At 54.6% G+C, this 24,749-nt stretch overlaps 1 protein-coding gene across 2 annotated transcripts; it reads left to right on the top strand.

Moving 5' to 3' along the window:
* Positions 1–4,084: 4,084 nt before the first annotated feature.
* LOC121153875 (kunitz-type protease inhibitor 2-like) lies at positions 4,085–24,221 on the top strand. 2 transcript variants are annotated; one of them, XM_040976631.1, is made up of 7 exons: positions 4,085–4,395; positions 18,676–18,846; positions 21,387–21,446; positions 22,306–22,356; positions 22,598–22,759; positions 22,897–22,935; positions 23,769–24,221. In XM_040976631.1, exons 1-7 carry the CDS (start codon positions 4,290–4,292, stop codon positions 23,933–23,935), a joined length of 756 nt encoding a protein of 251 aa, XP_040832565.1. In that variant the 5' UTR covers positions 4,085–4,289; the 3' UTR covers positions 23,936–24,221. The 2 variants fall into 2 exon arrangements, with proteins under 2 accessions (XP_040832565.1, XP_040832566.1); XM_040976632.1 differs by lacking the exon at positions 21,387–21,446 and having other exon boundaries at positions 23,769–24,220.
* The last annotated feature ends 528 nt before the right edge of the window (positions 24,222–24,749 follow it).

Below are 24,749 nucleotides of genomic sequence, written 5' to 3'. Positions count from 1 at the left end.
CTGGGGAAGGAACCAAGGCATGGGAGCTCTCTCGCTCCTGCTCTCTCTCTGACTCTACCTTGCAAATAAATAAATACATGGTTTGTAAGAAGTAAAGGGACAATCTAGTTGGATGGGAGAAAAAAAAAATTGCAAATACCAGGTCTGGTGCGGTGGGCTAGCAGCTAAAGTCATTGCCATGCACGCCAGGATCCCATAAGGGAGCCGGTTCTAATCCCAGCAGCCCCGCTTCCCATCCAGCTCCCTGCTTGTGGCCTGGGAAAGCAGTGGAGGATGGCCCAAAGCCTTGGGACCCTGCACCCACGTGGGAGACCAGGAAGAGCTCCTGGCTCATGGCTTCAGATAGATGCAGCTCCAGCCGTTGCAGTCACTTGGGGAGTGAATCATCGTATGGAAAATTTTCCTCTCTGTCTCTCCTCCTTTCTGAATATCTACCTTTCCAATTAAATAAATAAATCTAAAAAAAAAAAAACCTCCAAAGAGACATTTGTGCAAGACAAAGACAGACGCATGACGGGCTAGCGTGAGCTGTACGCAAGGAGCGGGACTCAGAATCATGGGATAGCAAGTTCCACCCAGCTGGGCAGACAGTGATTTAAAACAACGATAACGCCCAATGCCCTGAGACTGAAGGCTCTGCTGTTTGGTTTAGCAACGCTGTGTCCAGCACGGCCGCTCCCCTCCATCACTCCCTTCGTGTCCATAGGCCCCCCTGTCAGGATGGCACTGGTACCCAGGGTCATATCAGAATTGGTCCCACAGTTGTCACCTGTCTCTGGACACCCTATTTCATGTCACAGCTCTCATGCCCAGCCCGCCTCTGGTTTACCTGCGACAGTTGCTGTGCCTAATGGTGACTATAGTGTCTTTGGGGTCTGTTTTATTATTCGTGTACCCAAGTCAGGTGACAAGAGAGCTATGGGCACCTTGGAGATGGGTAAAAAGGTGGTGAGAATTTGATAAAAACGGACTGGAAAGTGGCCTTAGCCTTCATTTTATGAGAGTTGGCAGTCCTCCAAAGTGCCAGTGATAAAAGCACCCACCCACTGTGGGAGGAAACCGGTAGTTGGTCTGCTTTCTAAACAATGGATCTAACACCAAGGGGTGCCACCTTTCAACTGTAACCTTAGAGATGGGTAGGACAGCGTCCCCAGCAAACAGTGTGTGTAGAGCCCTTGCTGCTGGTGCCTAGGGCACAATGAGGAATCCTGGCTGTAGGAATTGAAGGGAGCAGCCCAGGACTGGGGCCCTGGACTGGGGCCAGGCCTGTCGTGGCTGGGGAGTGTGCACCAAGGCCTCCCAGCCTGCCGTCTGCGCTCAGTCCAGGCTGCAGCCTCGTTACAAGCTTGACTGGGGAAAAATTTCCTCTGTTTGCAATTGTAGGAATGAGGCTTTCTTTCTTTGTGGTTATTATTATTTTTTTCAAATCAATCAATCATGACAAATAAAAAAGTATGATTGGACCCAGTGTGGTGGCCTAGTGGCTAAATTCTCTCCTTGCATGTGCTGGCATCCTATATGGGCATCGGTTTCTATCCTGGCTGCTTCATTTCCTGTTCAGCTCGCTGCCTGTGGCCTGGGAAAGCAATAGAGGATGACCCCAAACCCTGGGACCCTGCACCCGCGAGGGAGACCCAGAAGAAGATCCTGGCTCCTGGCTTCAGATCAGCTCAGCTCTGGCAGTTGTGTTCGTTTGGAGAGTGAGCCAGTGGACGGAAGATCTTTCTTGATGCCTCTTCTTCTCTGTGTAACTTTGACTTTCCAATAAAAATAAATAAATCTTTTTTTTTTTTTAAGCATTATCGATTTGAAAGGCAAGAGTAACAGAAAAAGAAGGAGAGACACGGAAAGGAGAACTTGGGTACCACTGGCTCATTCCCCAAATGGTTGACAATAGCCAGGACTGGGCCAGGCCAGGGAGCTTATAGTCTCTACACAAAAGGAGGACTGGCCACCACCAGACCTTAAGGAGTCAGTTATTTCCTATTGTTCATTCTTCCTGCCCCACCTTCTGAGGAGTCACTCTGGAATGATCAATCATGTTTGGTTACTTTGTTTCTGCTCTGTCAGTCACTGTTCAGCCCACTGGAGTACTTGGGCTAATTCGGGCAATAAAGTCTGACTGTAGAAGTAGAAACAAAGCCCATTAAGCAAGTTAATCCTCCACCTGCAAGGCTGGCATCCCACCTGGGAGCCGGTTCAAGTCCTAGCTGCTCCAGTTCCAATCCAGCTTCCTGCTTATGGACTGGGATAACAGTGGAGGATGGTCCAAGCTCTTAGGCACCTGCACCTACATGGGAGACCTGCAAGAAGCTCCTGGTTTCAGATCAGCGTAGCTCTCTGGGGAGTGAATCAGTGGATAGAAGATCTCTCTGTCTTTTTGTCTCTGTAAATGTGCTTAGGGGGAGGGGATGGGGCCAGGGGAAAGTTCAGCCCAGGGGGCTATTTGTCTTTAGTCTCAATCTCTTGACCTTGCAGGACCCCACTGCAGTACAAGAGTCCAGCTGTTCAATGTGAACACACTGCTGTGATAGGTAGCTTTAGGCAGAGGGAGGCTGCGCCAAGGGAGTGGCCTGGGATCCCGAACACTCCAGGCTGTCTCCAACTCTCTTGGGACCTTTCTCTGTGTGTGTGTGTGTGTGTGTGTGTGTGTGTGTGTGATTACTGGCTGCCCGGCCCCTCCCGTGCTGTCAGAGCCTCATTGTCCGGATCAAGGAAGCTGAGATCTTCCATCACAGCTCCTAGCGAGGTTTCCTCACTGCATGGTTAAATGGGCTTGTTTTCTTTCTCTTTCATTATTTTCAAACTAAAGTGATTTTAAAAAATTAGCTATTTTTATTGCAAAGTCAGATATATACATAGAGGAGGAGAGACAGAGAGGAAGATCTTTCATCTGATGATTCCCTCCCCAAGTGACCGCAACGGCCTGAGCTGTGCCAATCCAAAGCGAGGAACCAGCAGCCTCTTCTGGATCTCCCATGCAGGTTCAGGGTCCCAGGCCCTGGGCCATCTTAGACGGCTTTCCCAGGCCACAAGCAGGGAGCTGGATGGGAACTGGAGCTGTTGGGATTAGAACCGGTCCCCTATGGGATCCTGGCGTGATCAAGGGGAGGACTTCAGCCACTAGGCTACCGCACCTGGCCCTCCTTTTTTTTTTAAGTTGCATTTCAGTTAAAAGGCAGAGATGTTCTGTGCAACGGTTCATTCCCTAAATGCCTGAAACATTCTGGGCTGAGCTGGGTTGGAGCCAGGAGCTTGGAGCTGGGCAGGCACCCAAGTACTTGAGCCATCTCCTGTCCCCACCCTCCTCCCACCCCGGAGTGCATCTGCAGAAAGCTGGGAGAGACTCAACAACTCAGCCACCTCATGTGGGAAGCCAAAGTGACCCCACACGCCAGCCTGTTCCGTGTTTTCAATAATAATGCATTCTATCTTTCTCTTTTTTAAAAGATTTATTTATTTATTTGAAAGGCAGAGTTACAGAGGGTGAGAGAGGGAGACAGCTGTTCCATCTGTTCCTTCATTTCCTAAATGGCCACACCAACCAGGCCTGGGCTCAGCGGGTCGTACTGTGCTGCTCTCACAGGTGCAGGAGCAGGTGGAGTAGCTGGGACCGGAAATGGGGCTGCTTTGTCAGGGTCGAAGGTGCAGCAGCTCGACCCCCCGTGGCACAGCGCGGGTCGCACTGAATGCAGTATTGAATCATCTCGTTGACTGCCTCCACTTTCGCTGGAGAAATGAGCTCCTGCTGGCTCTAGCTGGTAAGCACCTGGCGTCCCCAACCCGGTCAGGCTCAGTCAGGGCGGGGCCAGCCAAAGCCACGCCCCGGGGCGGGCCCAGGTGCGCCGTGGGCGGGGCCGCGTCCGCGCAGGTACCCGTGCGCTGCGCCTGCGCCCTGCACGCTCCGCCTCGCCAGGTGCGCCCCGCCCCCCGCCTGGCCGGCCACCTTCTCGCGTCTTCCAACCGTCCGCCATTGGCTTTGGTGACTCCCGGGATTGTTTAAGGGTGCGGCACGGCTCGGGCCTGTAACGAGTCTTCGAGAGTCGCTGAGGGGTGAGGGGCGCCAGCGGGCGAGCGAGGAGCGGGCCCGAAACGCCTCGCGGCATTTTCAGGACCGAAACTTGGAGAAAGGGCCTTCCCCGAGGCCCGGCGACACCCCGCGGACCCTCGACTGAGGGCGGGCGTCCCTCCCAGTGCGCGTGCGCGGGCAGGGTCTTCCCGCACCTGATCGCGAGACCCCAACGGTCGGCGGCTCGAGGCGTCGCCCGGGCGTCCCTGCGCAGCCGGCCATGGCGCAGCCGTGCGGGCCGAGGCGCTGGCGGGCACTGCTGGCCCTGCTGGCATCGCTGCTGCTCTGCCGGGCCGAGGCGGCCGGCGGAGGACGGAGCATCCACGGTGAGGGCCGGGGGGCGACGACGGAGGGGGTCAGCCGCGGGGAGAGGCCACGGGCGGAGGGGGTCGGGGTGTCGGGCACCTGTTGGCAGCGTCACCCTCTCGGCTAATCGGCTTTGGGTTCTGGGCAGCGGCGTTCGGGGTTGCCCAGCGAGATCCAAGGGAAAAAGAAAAAAAAAAAAAAGCAGAAAAGCGAGCGTGTAGTGGGCTAGGCTGGAAGGGGGTGGAGAGGGCGGCGCCCGTGTTCCTACACCCATCGCCGCTTCAGTCCTCCTGAAAGAGAAATTCATGGGGTTCAAGGGAAATTTTCCAAGGTCCCGGCTTGGTTGACGTAGCTTGTGGCCACAGCCAGGTTCCTGCGTTCAGGCTGTGAGCTTGGCTTCTGGGGTTGGGGTGGGGGGACCCCAGGGAACAGGGGAGGGAGGGCCTCACTGGATCCCCTGGCGGCGGCCGGGGTGGGTGGGAGATTTCTCAGGAAAGAGGTGACGTCGGAGTGTCACCTAGGACAAAGAAACGGAGGTGCGTTGGGGGGAGAGCAGGGGCTCCCCGGAGCTCGTGGAGAACAGAGGCCTTGAAAGGCCAAGGAGCTTGGTGGGTTTTTTGAGGGAAAAGTGAGCTGGAGGACTGGGCCGCGGCTTCCTCTGCCAGCCCAGAGGGAAAGCAGGAAGTGTGTGTGTGTGTTGGTCAGGTCACCGGCTCTGGCAGCTTTGGGGGGAAGGGGGATGGTTAGTGTTCCTGCCCCTTTGCTCCAGGGCTTCAGCATCAGGACCCAGGTGTCAAACAGCATTCTGGAGGCCCTTCTGGGGTTTTTCACATAGATTAATTTTGTCTTTACCTTTTTTTTTTTTTATTTGAGAGGCTGAGTGACTGGGAGGAAGACGCACGGATAAGACTCCTCCACCCATGGCCGTAACAGCTGGGGCTGGGTCAGGCCAGAGCCAGGACTCCCAACTAGGTCTCACAGGTGGGCCAGCACCTGCTGTGTTGCAGGTGTATGTGGCTGGTCCTGGATCGCATATGGAGTAGCCCGGAACTGAAGTGACCAGGCCAGGGCTTGGTCTGAGGTGGTGGCAGGGCCTGCTCCCCAGCTGTTGCCTGGCTGGGACAACAGCTGGTGTTGGCCCTGAGCTCTGGGCTTTCATCCGGGAAGTCCAGTGTGGTGGTAACTGGACAAGTCTATCTGAGGTCACACGTGAGTGTTGGGGCAAAGCCCAGGGTGGCTGCTGGCCCCACTGTGACTGGCGGGACCTCCTGACCTTTCTGGGGAAGTTCTTATCTGGCTCTGTTTGTTTGGAGCTGGGACCGCTTAAGCTGAGGACAGTTTTGCTTTTTTTCCGTGTTCCAATTGCTTTGGTCTTCACACAGAGCAAGGTCAGCCGAGGGTGAGGTGTTTGTCCACTTGTCTGGAGCTGCAGGTGCCGCCAGGCCAGTGGAGCCGAGGCGAAATGAACAAAGAAAGTGTGCAAGGGAGAGATGGGACGGTTGGTGGAGAAACTCAACCTTTGAAGACGGTGGCTGAGGCGCCTGAGAGGTGGCAGGGCCAGCCCACTCCCGGAGTGGAGTTTCTAGGAGGGAATAAACTAGAAAAATAAGCCGGGGTGAGGGTAAGGGGTGAGATGCAAGTGAGCGAGGTGCCGTGGAAGCTGCGGTTATGGAGGCCGAGGAGTGTGTGAGGGAGGACGGCAAACAGCCCACTGTCACCTCTGTAGCTGCAGGCACCGAGGGTGGTGAGGAGAGTGGCCCGGAGCTGACGTCAGGAGAGGGGTGGGGGACGTGCCTTGGGCCAGCTCATGATGCACAAGGGGCCAGGATGCAGCGTGACCACCGGGGGTCTCGGGAGGGAGAGGAAGATGGTTGGGAAGTAGCACCCCAGAGCAAGGAAGCTACTTCCCTTGGAGGGGCCAGTCCAGAGAGGAAGGTGGCAGGAATGTTGGGGATGGGTCAGGGGCTGTGGTGTGGTAGGTTAAGCTGCTGCTCGAGATACCTGCATCCCACATTGAAGTGCCTGGTTCCAGTCCTGGCTGCCCTGCACCTGGGAGACAGTGGATGATGGAGCTCCTGGCTCCCAGCTTTGGCCTGCTCCAACCCCAGTTGTTGTGGCCATCTAAGGAGTGAGCCAGCAGACAGGAGATCTCCAACACTCTGTCTCTCTGCCTTCCGAGTAAACATATTCTTTAATAAACAGTGTTAAAGTGAGGGGTGGGCGGCGTGGCACAGTGAGCTCAGCTGCTGCTTGCAATGCCTGCATCCCGTATTGGTGCACTGGTTCCAGTCCTGAGTGCTCTGCTTCTGTTCCAGCTCCATGCTTATGCTCCTGGGAAGGCAGCAGGAGATGCCCAAGTGCGTGGGGGAGGCCTGGGTGCTCTGGGCTCCTGGCTTCCGCCTGGCCCAGCCCTGGGTGCTGTAGCCATCTGGGAAGTGAACCAGTAGATGAGGGATCAGTCTTTCTGAATTCCATTAAATAGCTAAATCTTTAAAGGAAAAAAACTGTTTTGAGAAGAGAGTGAGGAAATGGGAGATGTTGCTGAAGGTAGGTCCTGAGCCCCTGAGGGCCCAGGAGTTGGAGAAAGGGCAGTAGGCTGTGGGGCTGAGTGCTGGCTCTGGGCTGCTGTGACAGTGCCCCTGGCATGTATGGCGGCCCATGCTGGCGAGGCTTGCGCTGGCAGGTTAGGGGCGTTAGTGGATATGGCAGACACATGGGTCTTGGCCAGCCAGGTCCTGACGGGACCGCCGTGGAGGGGTTGGAGAGGATTGGTCTTGTGCCCCGCAAAGGAAACTGCGTTCCCAGGAGGCCTGCCCCTAACTTGATGTGCCTAATGGCTTCCTGAGTTGGGATTTTTAGGGTCAGACTTTGGCTTTGGGCTTGGCCTGGATTGCCTTCCCAGGCAGGTGCCTCCCTGGCAGGGCCTCCGGAGCACCCTGCCCCCAGGCTGTTCACCTCACTGGCTCTGTCCGTCTGGGGGTGGGGAGTGCGACCCCCGTCCATTTAGTATCAGGAGGTGGATGGCATCCAGCAGCTGCTGTATGTGCCCCGCTGTCACAAGAAGCCTTTTTTGGGTGACTGTGGATCTGTGTGGTTCTGTTCTCCCTCCTTGGGGTGTTAGATCCTGGAGGAGCAGCACAGGGCTGGCAGTGGAGCCTTAGCAGACCCTTCCAGGACACGCTCAGGTGCCGCTCCCACTCTGGGCATTTCCACTGGAGTTTGACGTGGCGCCCGAGGCCTCTCAGGCAGGGCCCAGCTGGCCGTAGCCTCCGTCCTCTTGGTCCTCCTCGGGGTTAGTTTTAGCTCTCCCAGGACCCTGTGTAAGCAGTCAGCTTCCCAGCAGGTCTTCAGTCAGCTGTAACTCAGTTCTCTTTTTCCCTTCCTCCTCCCCGCACCTGTGGCGAGTTGTGACGCTATAGGTCAGAGATCAGTACAGCTGGAGGTGGCTGGTTACCCTTCCCCCACCTCACAGCACCTCTGTTATTCTTGACCCTGGCCGGCGACAGCCCAGTCTCCTTCTTGACCAGGAAGTGTGGTTCCAGAACAGTCTGAGACACTAATCCGGCCATGGAAAGAGAAATCTGTCGTAGGAAACAAGGCGAGGGAGAGCTTCAGGAGTCCACAGGAGAGCAGGTGTCACATCCTGGATCCTGTGACAGACTGCGTGATCCCCAACTCCGGCTCCTGTCGGAGCCCCCTTGCTGCTGGCCCCACTGCTGCCCTGGCCCAGCCCCTGTGAGGGCTGGGGAGTGAGCCAGGGGCTGGGAGCGTGCTCTCTGACGCTTGCTTTCTTTGCCCTTAAAAGAAAAATTGTGTAAGGATTTCAGAAGTAATCACACCACAAGAAACTTTGAATCCCATCTTTCCATGAGCTGGTCATGAGGGCTGTGGAGGAGAGTACAGTAGTAAGTGTGGGGGGGCTGTCTCAAGAGTGTGGCCTCTGGCGACTGAGGTGGTGGGGTTCCATGCTCGGGGAAAAGCAGCCAACCAGGCTGTGTGCGTGAACTCGGCATGCGTGTGTGCGGAGAAAGCCACGACTCCGGCTTCTCTTTCACTCCTGCCCCTTTCTCAGTTTACCTGGCTGGGTCGTTTGTCATCAGGCTGCTCCTGCTTGTCCTCAGGTGGGTGGCCAGGCAGCCAAGCCTCTGTTTGCTATGTTCCGAGGCTGCCAGGGCAGGACAAATAAGGGCTGAGTGACCTGTGACTCACAGGGGCGGGGGAGTGCCCGGCAGGGGTCACACCGAAATGACTTAATGAGCTGCAGGAGGCCGCGCCCGCTGGACACCTGACTGCTGAGGCCAGCACAGGTGGCCCCCACGCAGCGGGCAGTGTTACAGCACGAACTGGCATGTCAGGGACCAGCCAGGTCACAAGTGGTATTGACTGGGTGGTTCCAACATGGTCTTGTTGGGAACTCCTGGAGCCCAGGCCCAGTGACTTTGGGTTTAATTAATGTGAAGTTTTTTTGAGACGCTTTTCACTGGAAAGTCGTTTTAGAAATGAGGACAAGAACTTAGATGTTAAACGTACAAATTTAGGAGGCAGGGTGCACTATGGTTCTTTTCTGGGTCTTGGAATCATTCAAGCCTTCTGAAGTCCCTCACTTTTTTTTCAAAAATTTAGGTAGAGATTTATTTTATTAAGAGTTACAGAAAGAGAAGAAAAATAAGCTTTCCATCTACTGGCTTTCTGCCCAAATGGCTGCAAGGACCAAGGACTGGGCAAACTGAAGCCAGAAGCCAGGAGTTTCTTCTGGGTCTCCCATATTGGTGCAGGGGCCCAAGCACTTGGGCCATCTGCTGCTGCTTTCCTAGGCCTTTAGTGGGGGGCAGGATTAGAAGTAAGTGGAGCAGCTGGGACGTGGAGCAGTACCCATATGGGATGTTGGCCTTGCAGGAAGTAGCTTTACCAGGTACACCACAGCATCAGCACCTTAAAGATTGAGTTATTGATTTGAAAGGTAGAGTTGCCAGGAGAGAGAGGCGAGACATGCGTATTTTTCATCTGCTGCTTCACTTCCCAAGTGGCTGCAGTGTCTGAGGTTAGGGTTGGGCTGGATCGGGACAAACCCAGGAGCTTCTTCTTGGGCTCCTGAGTGGGTGCCGGGGCCCAAGCATTTGGGCCATCTTTTCCTGGTTTTCCAGGTATATTAGCATAGAAATGGATCAGAGGTAGAGCAGCCAGGACTTGTACTGGTGACCTTTAGGAAGCCAACAGAACCTGCTACACAGTGATGTCTGCCTCAAGGTTGGATTTGCATTCTGTGTTTTCTCTGCTTGTGACCCAGAGGCTGCTGTTTACAGTCTAGCACGTGTCCCTGGAAGGATGACAATATAACTTGATATTGTAATCATTTGTGGATTTTCCAAGGGTCACTCTCTGTAAGTAGATAACTATTTTGCCCATAATGCTGAAATGTCCTGGGGCCATTTGGAAAACAAATCTAAAAAGGCTACTTGGATGATAATGGAAAAAGGTTGGGGGACAGTGTACTGGGGAGAGGGACCAGAAGCTTTCACAGTGTCAGAAACACCCATGATTTGCAGACGGTTAAGATCCATGGGTGCGGTCCCGGCGCGGTGGCGCAGTGGTTAAGGTCGTCACCTTGCACGCCCGGGATCCCATATGGGCGCCAGTTCTATCCCGGCAGCCCCGCTTCCCTTCCAGCTCCCTGCCTGTGGCCCAGGAAAGCAGTCGAGGACGGCCCAAAGCTTTGGGAACCTGCACCCGTGTGGGAGACCTGGAAGAAGCTCCTGGCTTCAGATTGGCATAGCATCGGCCGTTGCGCTCACTTGGGGAGCGAATCATCGGATGGAAGATCTTCCTCTCTGTCTCTCCTCTCTGTATATCCACCTTTCCAATAAAAAAATAATAATAAAAATAAATCTTAAAAAAAAAAGAATCCATGGGTGCAAATGAACAGCAGATGGTTCCATGCAGAGCTTGAAAACTGCTTGCTCTTGTCCATGCTAATCAGGTGGCGTGGCCAAGTTTTCACTGGTGAGTTAGGTCAGGCTGGAGTTGTGGTCCAAATGTTAGTGAGAATATGAAGGAACAGTGGGATGCATTATGCTGGTGGCTTATGAAATGTAAACTTTCATATCCAAATGTTTTATATATATATATATAAAGCAGCTAGATTTTATGAGGCTTGTAATCCAAGTTGGACTTGGATTGTAAATGTTCTTTCCTCATAAATACCTGGGGATTATTTCAAAGCTTGTGATCTTCCTAACCTGGTAATGACGCCATCCAGGCCTGTGTGTGTGGAAGAGATGGGTGGTTGGCAGCTGTGCGCCCCGGGGACAGGAGCACTTGGAGTTAGAGCTGTCTCGGGGCCCTGAATAGATGGGTTTATAGAGTGCTGTAAATTAAGACAATGTCAGACAGATACCAAGTTTGGAATTGGACTTGGGGGAATTGAAATGGGCTGTCCCTCCCTGGTATTCAGCACCTCTTCCTCACACAGAACCCCCCAGGATCCTCTGATTGCTGGGGACAACGTTCTGAAGTCCAGTTGGCTACCTAAAGCTCGCTGTCTCCCCAGTCCTCCCTTGGGCTCGTCTCCTCACTGCCTCGTTGGCTGCTGGCCCTGTCCTGCAGCCATGCAGGATTAGGTGTAGGGCTTGATCTGTCTACTGCTGGCAGCCTTGCCATGAGGGCCAGCTGAGGGATCAGGTCACTTACACCTTAGCCTTACTCTAACCCCAAGGGGCGGAGTGCTGCAGGGCTGCCGGCAGCAGCTGTGCGCTCGGCCTCTCCTGACCCCGAGTCCTGTCTTTCTCCTTATGGAGTTGTGGTATTGTGCGGCATCCTTCTTTTTCTTTTTTCCAAGATTTATTTGTTTTTATTGGAAAGGCAGATATACAGAGAGGAGAGACAAAGATCTTCCATCTGCTGGTTCACTCCCCAAATGACCTCAATGACCACAGCTGAGGCAGTCCGAAGCCAGGAGCCAGGAGCTTCTTCTGGGTCTCCCTTGTGAGTGCAGGGTCCCAGGGATTTGGACCATCCTCTGCTACTTTCCCAGGCTACAAGCAGTGAATTGGATGGGAATTAGAGCAGCTGGACATGAACCGGTGCCCATATGGGATCCCAGCACATGCAAGGTGAGGACTTTAGCCACTAGGCGACTGCACTGGGCTCCCATTTTAATCTTTATTTCCACTGCCGCATATTAGCCCAGTCTTTAGAAAGATGCACTATCTACTAATTGTCACAAATTTTGTGTTTTATTTGTGTGTGTGTATGTAGATAGATAGATAACATACATAAATATTTAAAGACAGAGATCTTCTCTCCACTGGTTCATTCTGCCAAATGGTCCAAACAGCTGGGGCTGGGCTAGGCCAGAGCTAGAAGCCAGAGACTTCATTGAGCTCTTCCTGTGGCTGGCAGGGGTCACAAACGTGGCCATGTTTGCTTTCTAAGGTCGTGGGTTGGAAGTGGAGCACAGAGGGGATGCTGGCTTCACTTAACTTGCTGTGCCACGCTGGCCCCTGTGCCAGATACTCTTGAAGGCACTTTACATGGTTAAATCTTCCCAGCACTCTGCCAGAGAAAAGCCATTGAGTATTGGTTCCACAGCTCCCAAGCCTCGCCTCGCTGGGGCCCGGGGAGGGAAACGCCTGAGTCTCCTTGCTTTATTATTCACAAATAAATTTGAGTGTCAGGGAGCGAATGCTGTTCCCTAGACAAGCCAACTGTCAAGATGGGTTCAAGATTAATGGTGGATTCCGCGGCAGCAAGCAGTCCAGAGCAAAGTCACAGAAGGGCATTTGGTGCCAATGAATGCACCAAGGGTGCTTCCATCCTGGCTCACTCGGAGTGGGCACAATCTCCCCTTGCCGGGGCTTCCCTCGGGCCAGCCAAACTCTGTTCTCAGGAGAGCCGAGGGCTGGTGTCCGCAGTCCTCCGCCCAGCCCGGCTGCACTGCTTCCCCAGTCAGCCCGACCTTCTCCCCAAGCCTTCCAGTCCCTCCTTTTCTGGCTTTGTTCTTGTTTTAATCAACCAGACCCAGGCTATACCTGTGCTTTTGTTGTGCGCTGTGAGTGAGGGGCCAACTCTGAGGAGGGAAGGGGCGCTAGCCCAGCTTGCACAGCAGCTGGGATTCCTGTGTCCCCCGATGGGCCGCTTGCCGGGTCACAGACTCCTTGTCACACCCCACCCTGTGTGCACTTTCGCCAGATGACTCTTCCTTGTGCTACTCACCTATACCAGAGTGTTGGGCATTTCCTTTGTGACTTGGGTGGCTCCCACGCCCTTTGAGTTATTTGTTTTTGTTGGAAAAGCAGATCAGATTTATGGAGAGGAGAGAGGTGCATTAAGAGGGAGCTGAATCAGAAGTGGAACAACTAGGACTTGAACCAGCATCCTTGTGACATTACCCCCTATGCCACAATGCTGCCCTCCCCTTTAAAAAAAAAAAAAGATGGTTGGAAACGAGAGAGTTTCATGGCATGAAAAAGTACTTGAAGTTAAGTTTTATTATTCATAAATAAATCTCTAAGAAAATAATGTGATTTTTAAAAGATTTACCTATTGTTGGAAAAGGCAAATTTACAGAATGAAGAGAGAGAGCTTTCTTCCGCTAGTTCGCTCCCCCAGTGTCCTCAGTGGCCAGAGCTGATCTGATCTGAGGCCAGGAACCAGGAACCTCTTGTAGGTTTTTCATGCAGGTGTAGGGTGCCAAGTCATTGGACCATCTGCTGATTTCCCAGGCCACAAAGCATGGAGCTGGATGGAACTGGAACAGCCAGGATACCAATCAGCACCCATACAATATCCCAGCACTTGCAGGGAGAGGATTAACCAATGGAGCTGTCAGTGCCAGCCCCGAAAATGATGTAGATTTATTTGTTACTATTTTTTATTGGAAAGTCAGATATACAGAGGAGAGACAGAGAGGAAGATCTTCCATCCGATGATTCAACTGCTGGAGCTGAGCCGATGTGAAGCCAGGAGCTTCTTTCCCATCTTCCACACAGGTGCAGGGTCCCAAGGCCTTGGGCCGTCCTCCACTGCTTTCCCAGGCCACAAGCAGAGAGCTGGATGGGAAGCAGGGTTGCCAGGATTAGAGCTAGTGCCCATCGTGACATGTTCTAGGCAAGGACTTTAGCCCCTTGGCTACCTTGCCGGGCCTGAAAACGATGTTTTATTTATTTATTTTTATTTAAAGATTTATTTTTATTATTTTTTTATTGGAAAGGCGGATATACAGAGAGGAGAGACAGAGAGGAAGATCTTCCGTCCGATGATTCACTCCCCAAGTGAGCGCAACGGGCCGATACTATGCCGATCCGAAGCCAGGAGCTTCTTCCAGGTCTCCCACGCGGGTGCAGGTTCCCAAAGCTTTGGGCTGTCCTCAATTGCTTTCCCAGGCCACAGGCAGGGAGCTGGAAGGGAAGCGGGGCTGCCGGGATTAGAACCGGCGCCCATATGGGATCCCGGGTGTGCAAGGCGAGGACCTTTAACCACTTGCGCCACTGCGCCGGGCCCGAAAACGATGTTTTAAATGTTGGAATTTGACCAAGCTGACAGGTGGATGCAGCAGTGGTACTTGCTGTACTTTCTGCATGCTTGAAACATTCTGCTGTGGTGGATTCTGTTCTAAAGGGGAGGTACACCTGTGAGCACGCTCTTCTGAGCAGTGGTGGGCTCTGTCCTCCTGGGCCCATGAAAGTACATCCGTTTGCTGTTGGGTAGCTGCCTGTGAGGAGGGGACAGCAGGTCATTCCAGCCGACCAGCTGCCCACTAAGTGAGGGTGAAGCTCAGTGACCCTGGGCCAGAGAAACCTGTTTTCCGACTTCATTCCTGAGGACCAGTTTGTTGTCCGGTTTTGCAATAGCTGGTATTCAGAGTGCCTGCCGGGAGTCGAACTCGGGCTCAGGTTTCAGAGAGGGCGGCAGCTTTTAACCATTGTGATGCTTTCCCAGGAGAATGTTACTGTTTCCTCTAAGTGAAAATACTTTATGAGTTCTAGAGTGAGTGTGTCCAGACCGAGTTCCCTTCAGCCTTACCTGTGCTTTTGCCTCCGCCTGGGCACAGTTAGGACAGGTGACTGTGGGGTAGTGACTGAGCACTCGGGTAGGACTTGAAGCATCTTTCAGGATTGCCTCCCAGTCGCTTTCTGATGATTTTATCATTTCTTAAAAGGATTGCTCGTTAAGGAATAACTTCCTGAAAGAAAATATGTCTGCCCAACCCCCTTCACCTGTTGCCAGGCCCTGTGGTCCGCTGTTGCCTGTGACTGGCTGGCATCCGTGGGACTGATGGCAGAGGCCACAGCAGGACGGATCAGAGCCCTGCGCAGTGCTAAGGCTTCCACACAATTCCACTTCCGCGTTTCCCAGTCAGCGCCTGTTGATGTGGTGGCTTTTTCTCTTGGTTGACCCTGGGCACCCTCAGCACTGGGCCTCATTTCTAAGGGGGGTTGTCCCTGTGTGATTCAGTTATTGTCATTGATGCTGCTGAGGGGGGGCAAAGAGGGTTGGTTCTTGTTTTGTTCTTTTGATTTTAATCTGATTCCACTGCAGTTCTCCGTTTTTGAGGAAGATGACAATCATAGCAGCAACCTCAGAGTGTTGCTGATGTGTTTGAGAACTTTCTAGAAGACTAGGGAAGAAGAACTGAGGCTGTGGCAGTGGCTGTTTTGGGACACTGTGCTGAGGCTGAGCTTCCAGGCTGCAGAGGGGTCCCCGGAACCTGCCCGAGGAGCGCAAGCACAGGGTGAAGTTAGTCTTCATCGGCCCCAGCGTCAGCCAGGTGACCTGAGACATAGCAATGTAGTATAACTTTGAGTCAAAAGAGGTGCGTTGTTTGTACTGTAAGAGTTTTCCAGTGCAGGCAGTGGAAACGATCTAGGGGTCCCAGGCGCCCTCAGCTAGCTGTAGTGGTGCATGTTTTTTTCCCACAGCTCCTGTGTCTTTGGTGTGTGTTTCTCAGAGTGAACTCCATGGGGCTGGTTCGCCTTCCTCCCACCTCTGCCCAGGCTGCTCTCTGGTGTCGGGTGAGCTCTCTCCTGGCAGATAGGAGCGGCTGTCTGCAGACAAAATGGCTTCCCTGGCCTGCAAGACTTGGAGGCAGCCACCAGCACCATCTCCTAGAGGTGTGTCTGAGGCAGGCTGCGACCACCTCGGTGGTGGGCCGCCGCCCAAGTCACGTGCTGGCCATGGTTGCTCTGCCTGGCGGGTCCCACCCAAGTGGATGCAGCAGTGGTCCTTGCTGTACTTGTCTGTACACTTGCCATCGTGGTGTTTGCTGGCAAATGGGACATCCAGGGTAATTAGTCAACGGGGCCCTGGTGCCTGTGTCTCGCTGCTCTGTTAGCTTGGGCAGCATGCTTGCTGGTGCTGATTCGGGTGCCCGCCTGCGCCCAGAATGAAAGTGCCAGGTTCTGGGCAGCACGTGTTGGGTTTGTCAGGGTGACGGCCAGCATGCCTTGATGGGCTCCTGTCCCTTCCCTCTTCACACGCACCCAGGCTCCATGTGCAGCAGAGAGCTCATATCTGGCTGGGAAAAGCAGTCCAGGTGCCAGTGCTGTGGCCTAGTAGGTAAAGCTGCCACATACAACACTGGCATCCCAGATGAGCAGTTCCGGCTGCTCCACTTCTGATCTAGCTCCCTGCTAATGACCTAGGAAAAGCAAGAGAAGGAAGAAGCTCCTGGCATTGGCCTGGCCCAGGTTAACCATTACAGCCATCTGAGAAGTGAGCAGGCGATTGAAAGATCTCTCTCTCTTTCTCTACAACTGACTTTCAAATAAATTAATAAATGTTTTTTTTTTTTAAAAAAAAGCCGACCATTGTGGGCCCCGCTGCTGCTTCTTCTGCACATGGGCTCTGCTGGGACTGCTGGCGGCCTCCAGCTCTGTTGGGTGCGCTAGGATGTGTTTCCTTCTTGCTTTAACTGTGCCAGCCTATTCCCTTGGGGTTGCTTGTTAAGGAAACTGTACCTGGGATTGCTTGGGACCTAGGGTGCAGAGTGGACCCCAGGCTCCCAGCCAGGCTGCCCCACCCTGGGCACCGAACACTGCCAGCTGGAAGTTGTCTGAATGTGGGGTGGGACTTGGTCGTGGGTGGGTGCTTGTCTGGTCCTGTGGCCAGCAGCCGAGCGGGCTGGGTGTGGTGCTGTCCTGGAGGCCTCCTGCTGTCTGCTTGGGCCTGTGTTTGTGGCCTTTGGCTCGCTGTCAGACACCTGCTGCAGTCGCACACCTAGCTGGTTATGGCTGATGTGTTACAGACAAAAGGCTCTCCTGTGCTTTAAAGTCAGCTGAAGTGTCGGATCCAGGGATGTGTCTCACATTCTGCTGTGCAGCTGTCTCCACAGCCCAAGCTTGCACTGCCTTTCCTCCTGACACCCGCGGGCCTGTTTGTACTCTCTCCCAATGCCACGTAACCTGTATCCTGTTTGCTGACTTGGCTCAGTTTGCCTTTTCTGAAAATAAGGGGTGATTTCACTCATGAAAGGTTTGGGTAAGGTGCTTTGTAACATACTTATTAGGGTTTTTTTTTTTTATGAAAACCATATTTAGAATTAGAAAGCTGGATACAGTTTAGATGATCCCAATTTTGTTGGCAACATCCAGAGCTTCATAATCAAGAGCCAGCTGCACTTGTGCCTTCTCTTCTCCATCAGGTCTGGTCAGGATGTTGACTTTGGCCACATCAGTGTCCTAGAGCTCCTTTACTGCTTGTTGGAGTTGGTGCTTTTCGGCCTTGACGTCCACCCTGAACACGAGTGTGTTGTTCTGTCTTCTTGCTAGCTGACACTGTGGTCAAGGGGCACTGGATGGTGGCCTAGAGATCAAGCTTGTACCTCCTGGGAGCGCTCTTCTGGGGGGTATTTGGGCTGTTGCCGCAGGCGCTTCGTCTTGGGCCGCACGATGGTGGGTGACGTGTCAGCACCACCAGGGCCTCCACTTTGGCTTTGGGAGGGGCAGGAGCCTCCATTACCTTGGGCACCATCTTGGTGAAAAGTTTCTTAGGTTTTCCGTTTTTCTAAGATTTATTTATCTTTATTGGAAAGGTTGATTTATAGAGACGGAGGTGGAGAAAAAGACCTTCCATAGCTCACTCCCAAATGGCCACAATGGCTGGAGCTGAACTGATTCAAAGCCTCTTCTGGGTCTCCCATACAGGTGCAGGGTCCCAAAGCTTTGGACCATATCTGCTGCTTTCCCAGGCCACAGGCAGGGAGCTGGATGGGAAGTAGGGCCTCCAGGATGAGAACCGGTGACCATATAGGATCCTGGCGCGTTCAAGATGAGGACTTTGGCCCCTTGACCACCGGGCCTTTGTAGCTTTTTAAGAAAGAGCCCTGGAAGTGACACTGTAGCATAGTGAATTAGGCTACTCCCTGTGCTGCTGGCATCCCGTAAGGGCACTGGTTGCAATGGCTAGGGATGGGCCATACCAAAGCCTGGGGATGCTTCTTTGTCTTTCGTGTGGATGCAGGCGTTCAAGAACTTGGGCCATCAAACTGGTGCCCATATGGAATGTCAGTGTTGCAAACAGAGACTTAGTCTTATATGCCATGGAATTTTAAAATATTTTTGTTTCCTTTAGAATGAAGGGAAGGTTGGGCCTGGCACGATGGTTCAGTGGCTGAAGCCTCTCCTAGAAGTGCCAGGATCCCATATGGGCACCGGTTCACGTCCCAGCTGCTCCACTTCCCATCCAGTCCCCTGCTTGTAGCCTGGAAAAGCAGTAGAAGATGGCCCAAGGGCTTGAGACCCTGCACCCATGGGGGAGACCTGGAGGAGGCTCCTGACTTCAGATAGGCTTAGCTCCTGCTGTTGTGGCCACTTGGGGAGTGAACCATCGGATGGAAGATCTTTTCCTGTGTCTCCTCTCTGTAAATCTGCCTTTCCAATAAGAATAAATGTTTTTTAAACAGCGTAGGGGGAGGCTAGCCCCGTGGTGTGCAGAGGTGGCAGTTAGCAGGGCTTTGGTGCAGCCTCTGGGCCCAGCTGGGAAGCTGGGAGCTGGGGCCGGGACCTTCTCTGGAGCTCTTGCAGGGATCTCTGTGTGAAGTGGACAGGTGGGCTGAGCAGCACTCAGCAGGGTCCTGGGGTCTGCCTTTCCATCACACTTCTGTGCAGGCTGTGTCCGGGTCACTGAACGGACAGGGACAGAGCAGAAGCAGCAGCATGGCTGGGAGGCTGGGTTGGCATCTCCATGGGTGTGGGCTTGCCATCCGGCAAGAGGAAGGGACCTCCGCAGTCCAGGGCTGCCGCCTCCTGCATTTGGATCCTTTGCTGCCGGGTCATCAGTCACACTGACAATTTTGCCTATTTTAGACTTCTGCCGTGTCTCGCTGGTGGTGGGGCGGTGCCGGGCCTCCATCCCCCGGTGGTGGTACAACGCCACGGACGGCACCTGCCAGCAGTTTGTGTACGGAGGCTGCGACGGAAATGACAACAACTACCTGAGCAAGGAGGAGTGCCTGGAGAAGTGTGCCGGGGTCACAGGTGAGATGTGTAGCGGGCAGGCTGCCCTGAGTCCTGGGCTCCCTCTAGCTCGTTCTGGTCTCCACAGCTGAGGCTGTGGCAGAAACCAGCTCCGCCAGGGGTTCCCCTGGCCTGGCCTGGCATGGCCTGGCCTGGCCTCGCCTCCTGGGCACTGGGGTTTTTCACCTCAGTAAATTAATAAGTATAGTCAGCCAGGCTAGGAGCCCCCTTCCAAGGGGCACATACAGCCTGGGACTGAGCCCTCAGCAGCAGTAGGTTCTGTGGGATCTAGATGGTGTCGGCACTACCAGCTGCATGGGTGGGTAGGAGCTGGGAGCTCTGGCAGGGATGTTTCATTCCCCAGAGTTGAAGCTGGGGCACCCAGGGCCTCTGGACTCCGTCCCTGCTAAGCGTGTGCCTTGTGGTCCTGTCAGGCCAGCCTGCTGCTGGTGCTGGGGCTGCCATGGCAGCGGGGCTGCACGCAATGCTCACGGCACACTGTAGATGGCACCTCCTGCCCAGGTGCTGGCTGCAGCTGTGTGAGCACAGTCAGGGGAATCAGGGGCACTGGCAATGCCATTCTGCGTTCTTCCACCTGTGGCTGTGATACACTGTGAGACGAGGGTTTTGGCCACCTCCTCTGTGCTTCTGTCGGGCACAGAGCAGCGCAGGTGGGCTCGGAGAGGGCTGCTACACACAGCGGGGCCACCTGGCTCTGAGAGGCACCATGATGCTGCTGGCAGAAGCAGGCTCTATGTGGCTTCTGTGAAGGGCCCCAAGAGCTCATTGGCCCGCCTCTGACCGTGGCTATCCATAGGTCTACAGAGCGACTTCCTGCTAGCTGCCAGAGCAGCTGTCCCTGGGGCTGGGGCTGGCATCTTCATGCACTGGCAGGTGAGCTCTGTGGGAAGCCAAACAGCAGTGAGAATGGAGCTTATTAATTTATGACGAAAGCCAGACCTCCCTGGGGACCAAACGCTCCTGTCTCTGTGCCTGTGCCTCTTAGCAGATGGCTGTGAGTGGCACCCGCGTGCCAGGTGGTGGTTCCACAGGAGGTTAGGCCACCAGGTGCCCCTGCTCAAGGTCTCCTGGGACTAGCGGGACGCCCCCAGGTGGGCTCCTGGACTCCCTGCACCACCAGCCTCTCAGGCAGGGGTAGGGATAAAACACAACAGGAAACTGGGAGTATGTGCCCAGGGCGGTTGGATGCACGCTATGCCACTGCCCTGCGCTTCTGAATTCTTCAGATAAGTGGATACAATTAGATTGTTTGACCTAGAAGTCTTTTTTTTTTTTTCTTTTAATATATTTTTATTGGAAAGGCAGATATACAGAGAGAGGGAGAGACAAAGAAAGAGCTTTCATCTGATTCACTCCCCAAGTAGCCACAACAGCCGGAGCTGAACCAATCGGAAGCCTGGACCTGCCAGGAGCTTCCTTCAGGTCTCCCACATGGGTGCAGGGTCCCAAGGCTTTGGGCATCCTCAACTGCTTTCCCAAGCCACAAGCAGGGAGCTGGATGGGAAGTGGAGCAGCCAGGATATGAACCAGTGCCCACATGGGGTTGTAGCACGTGTAAGGCAAGGATTTCGCCACTGAGCCATTGTGCTGGGCCCTAAATAACTTTTTTTTTTTAAAAGATTCATTTATTTTTATTACAAAGTCAGATACACAGAGAGGAGGAGAGACAGGAAGATCTTCCGTCCAATGATTCACTCCCCAGGTGAATGCAGCGGCCAGTGCTGTGCCAGGAACTTTCTCCAGGTCTCCCACACGGGTGCAGGGTCCCAAGGCATTGGGCCATCCTCCACTGCTTTCCCAGGCCACAAACAGGGAGCTGGGTGGGAAATGGAGCTGCTGGGATTAGAACTGGCGCCCATGTGGGATCCTGGCACATTCAAGGCAAGGACTCTAGCCTCAAGGCTACCATGCCGGGCCCAGCCCTAAATAACTTTTTGTGATTTCTTTGTTTATGGGCTGGCACAGTCTTTGCTCAGACTTTCTTCTATTTTTTTTTTTTAAGATTTATTAATTTATTTGAAAGGTAGCATTTGAAGGAGAGAAACAGATTTTCCATCTGTTGTTTCGCTTCTCAGATGGCTTCAGTGGCCGGGACTAGGCTAGGCCAAAAGCAGGCACTTCCCCCAGGTCTCCCATGTGGGTACAGGGCCCATTGTGGTCCATCCTCTGCTGCTTTCTCAGTCTACTGGCAAGGAGCTGGATCAAAAGTGGAGCAGCTTGGATTTGAACCTGCCCTTTAGGCAAATGCTGTCATTGTGGGCAGAAGCTTAATACGCTGTGCCATACACCAGGCCCCTCCTTCCAGCTGCTCTTGAAGTCTGATCCTCAGAGGCGACTTGAGGTTCTTCCTCTCGAGCATGGCGAACATGCTGCTGTCCCACTTTGCATTGAAGGCCCCATGTCAAAGAGAGGCAGGAGTTGCCATGAGAGGCCACAGTGCCCGCTGCGACATGGATGGCCATTCTGAGGCATCATCTGGGTTTCTCACTGGGTACGGCAGCTCAGAGGAGCTTTGTCCGAGTGGCCTGTCTGTCTTGTAGAAATCTCCAGTGATGAGCAAACCACCAAGAGGAATGGTGCCGAGTCTTCTGCCCCAAGTGGTAGGTTCTTGAGAAGACCCAGGCTGGTGGGCTGAAGCCAGGCAGAGGTGACTGTGAGGGGACACCAAGTGTGGGGCTGCAAAAGCCTCGGCCCCCTGCATCTGCCCTCCTCTGCCCCAGGAGCACAGGGCTGCAGCGCTGCCCACCGTGCTGCCCCGCTGCCCACTGTGCTGCCCCGCCCCCGCACCCTATCTCCCTTCCTGCTCGGCTGCCTCTGCTCCCTGTGGTCCTGCTGTCTCCCTCCCTGGGTTAGAAGCCACCCTGCCTCTTCGCCTTCCGTCCTGCAGGCCTTGATCCACGCCTTGTATCAGCTTGCTTTGTAGTGCTGGCTGCCTCCGCCCCCTTCCTCCTTTATGCTTAAAGGACTCAGCTTTGGGAGCTTGGGGTGAGTGATCCCGCTGCAGATAGGGTACACATGCTGAGGGGCTGGCCCGGCACCCACAGAGACTGGTCACCGGCTCAGGGACCTGTGGGGCTGGTGAGGTGACCACAAGGGGAGGATAGTCGTCTCTGACACAGCCCTCAGCAAGCAAGTCTTGTCACTCAGTGGCTGGGCTGGCTTGGATTCTGCCTCGTGGGAGTCCTGTGGCTGTCATGGTCCTCCTGTGCTGTTGTGCTGGACTCCCGTCTGCTCCCTCACTGGGCACAGGGGCACCGACCTTGCTCCAGCTCCAGTGTATGTCAGAGCAACTCTTTGTCGGACTGCACTGGGCCTTCCCACCTGGCACACTGGAGCCTGTGGTGGGGCTGGTTTTCCCAGTCCCCCCCGGGGGGTTGGGCCCCCTTGCAGCCCTCGCTACGCTTGTGGCTGTGTGTCCTGTGTCCGTCCCAGCCTCATGATGCCTTGTTTGTGTTCCAGTGCCCAAAAAGGACTCGGACGAGCCTTCTGGGGATGGTTTCGACTTTGAAGGTAAGGTCCTGCACAACGCCGTACAGGGCGCCTGCAGGGTTGGAGCAGTCCCTGGATTGAATCGCGAAGCTTGGCCATGGCGTAGTGTTCTGATGTCCCTCAGCAGTTCAGGCTGGGGCTCTGGGAGGAGGGGAGTCCCAGGACAGAGCGGGACTGGACCACTCCCATGTCTGGTTTACCCTGCTGGCTGCGGGCCGCCTCCCTGGGCCCTGCTGATCTCCTTGGACTCTCTTGTTTCTAGAATACTGCAATGCCAAAGCCGTTACCGGGCCCTGCCGCGCAGCCTTCCCACGCTGGTACTTCGACGCCGAGAAGAACTCCTGCAATCAGTTCATCTATGGAGGCTGCCGTGGCAACAAGAACAGCTACCCCTCCAGGGAGGCGTGCATGGGACGCTGCTTCGGTGAGCCAGCGGCCTCCCCACACCTTCCCTTGGGAATCCTACTTTCCCCCTCTCCTGCCCCGCCGGGCCAGCTAGGTTTCTGCTGCCCATGCAGTGGGGAGCCCAGGCTGACCTCTCATCTGTGTGTTCTCTTGCAGGCAAGCAGGTGTACCCTGCCCTGCCCACTGGCAGTAAAGGTAAGTGACCCAGTCCTCCTACCCCTGCCCAACTGTGGCCTTGCAGGCTGAGGTGCGCCTGGACCCACCGCCCTTCCCTGTGGACAGCTTCCCGTGGGAAGAGCTGTACTAGCCTAGCAGGGCAGCTGGCCGCATGTGGTGGCTGATTGTTCTGCCGCATGGTGTGCACAGTGGGTGCTGGGAGTGAGTCAGAGGTGCACAGGGCCCTCCCCCGAGAGTTGGGGTGTGCTGGGGACCCCAGCATCTGCTGTACTCAGGCCTGCGGCTGCCCTGAACTGAACATGGGGACAGCAGGGAGCCCTGGGAGCCACAGGCCAGCAACAAGGCAGCTGGCTGTGTTCTAGCTTTTGTCTTTGAGCTGTGGATGGTGACAATTGGAACCTGCCAGGCCAGTTTGGCCTCTTTTTTTTACCGGTTTTTGAGCCAAGACTTGGGCTGCCAGTCTGCCTTCTTATAGATGCCCAACCTGTTTCCCAGGCACAGGCAGGAGGGAGGACTGCCCTTGGGGGCACAAAGCTTCCCACCTGCTGGCACACCACCCTCCACAGCAGCCGAGTCAGCCAGCTGGCCCTGCTGGTCACATCTGTTTGTCACCGCCCAGACCGTATGTGAGCACAGAGCCTTTGGGATTCTGTGTCTGCTCTCACCCCAAGGCAAGCGTGTCTCACATACTTTGTGCTGTGCCTGCCGGCCTGGGTACCTGCCCTGCTATGCAGGCTGTCCTGGAGGTGGCAGCAGAGAGGCGGGTTTGTGTGGGAAGGTGCACGAGCAGCCATACTGCGCAGTCCAGGGATCTGCGCTGACCCCACTGGCCTGTCCCCTCTCACCCGCAGTGGTGGTCCTGGTGGGCCAGCTCGTGATGGTCCTGATCCTGCTGCTGGGCGCCTCAGTGGTCTGCCTGATCCGCGTGGCGCGCAAGAGGCAGGAGCGCGCCCTCCGCACCGTGTGGAACTCTGCTGACGACAAGGAGCAGCTGGTGAAGAGCACGGGGGTCCTGTGAGGCCGCCTGGGCAGACTGTGTAACAGAGTGGGCCGTTGTGCTGTGAGTGCGCTTTGCTGTGTGTCCCAGGGAGGAAGGCCGCAGGCCCTCCTGGCCATGGCCGGCGCCCATGGGCGCAGCGTCTCCTTGGCCGTTGCCTTTGCTTGTGTTGAATCCCTCCTCTTCTCTCATCACAGAAGTGACTGTTCAAGAGCTTCTTCCATTTGTTTGATTCATAGTTTTTTTAAGTAAGCAAAAGCTGAGGGTTTTTTTTAAATTAGGGTTATCAAAGAAAGAAAATAAAATGTATAAATAAAAAGGTCATCGTTTGAAAATAAATTCTTTCAACACATACTTGTTTTGGGAGATTAATTTAAACTCTATCAAGATGACCACAGCACACTGCGGGGGCCAGGGAGGGTGCAGCAAGACGGGGAAGGCCTTTCCTAAAAATAGACCCCATGGAATTCGAAGTGGCATGGCTAGTTGAATATTTATATTTATTGGAAAGACAAATTAAGACAACGAGATAGAGAGAGAGAGATTCCATCTGATGTTCACTTCCCAGATGACTACAGTGACTGGAGCTGAGCTGATCTGAAGCCGGGAGCCAGGAGCTTCCTCGGGGTCTCCTACAGGTACGTGGTCCCATGTGGAAGCCAGGGAGCCAGCCACTGAACTCGTCACCGCTGTCTCCCAGCACTGGGTGACCTGTCCCAGGCCTGTTGCTGCACAGAGCCTAGCAGCTAGGTTCTCTCTGAAGCCACCGGAAGGCATTTCGAGCCCCGCCTATTGGCCTGGCCAATCAGAGTGGCCAGTGGGTGGCCCACTAATG

This window comes from Ochotona curzoniae, unplaced genomic scaffold, assembly GCF_017591425.1.
Source record: "Ochotona curzoniae isolate NIBS_2020 unplaced genomic scaffold, NIBS_Ocur_1.0 contig_2699, whole genome shotgun sequence".
Lineage (NCBI taxonomy): Eukaryota > Metazoa > Chordata > Mammalia > Lagomorpha > Ochotonidae > Ochotona > Ochotona curzoniae.
The sequence above is the reverse complement of the archived record's forward strand: the minus strand, read 5'-3'. Positions and strand labels throughout refer to the sequence as shown.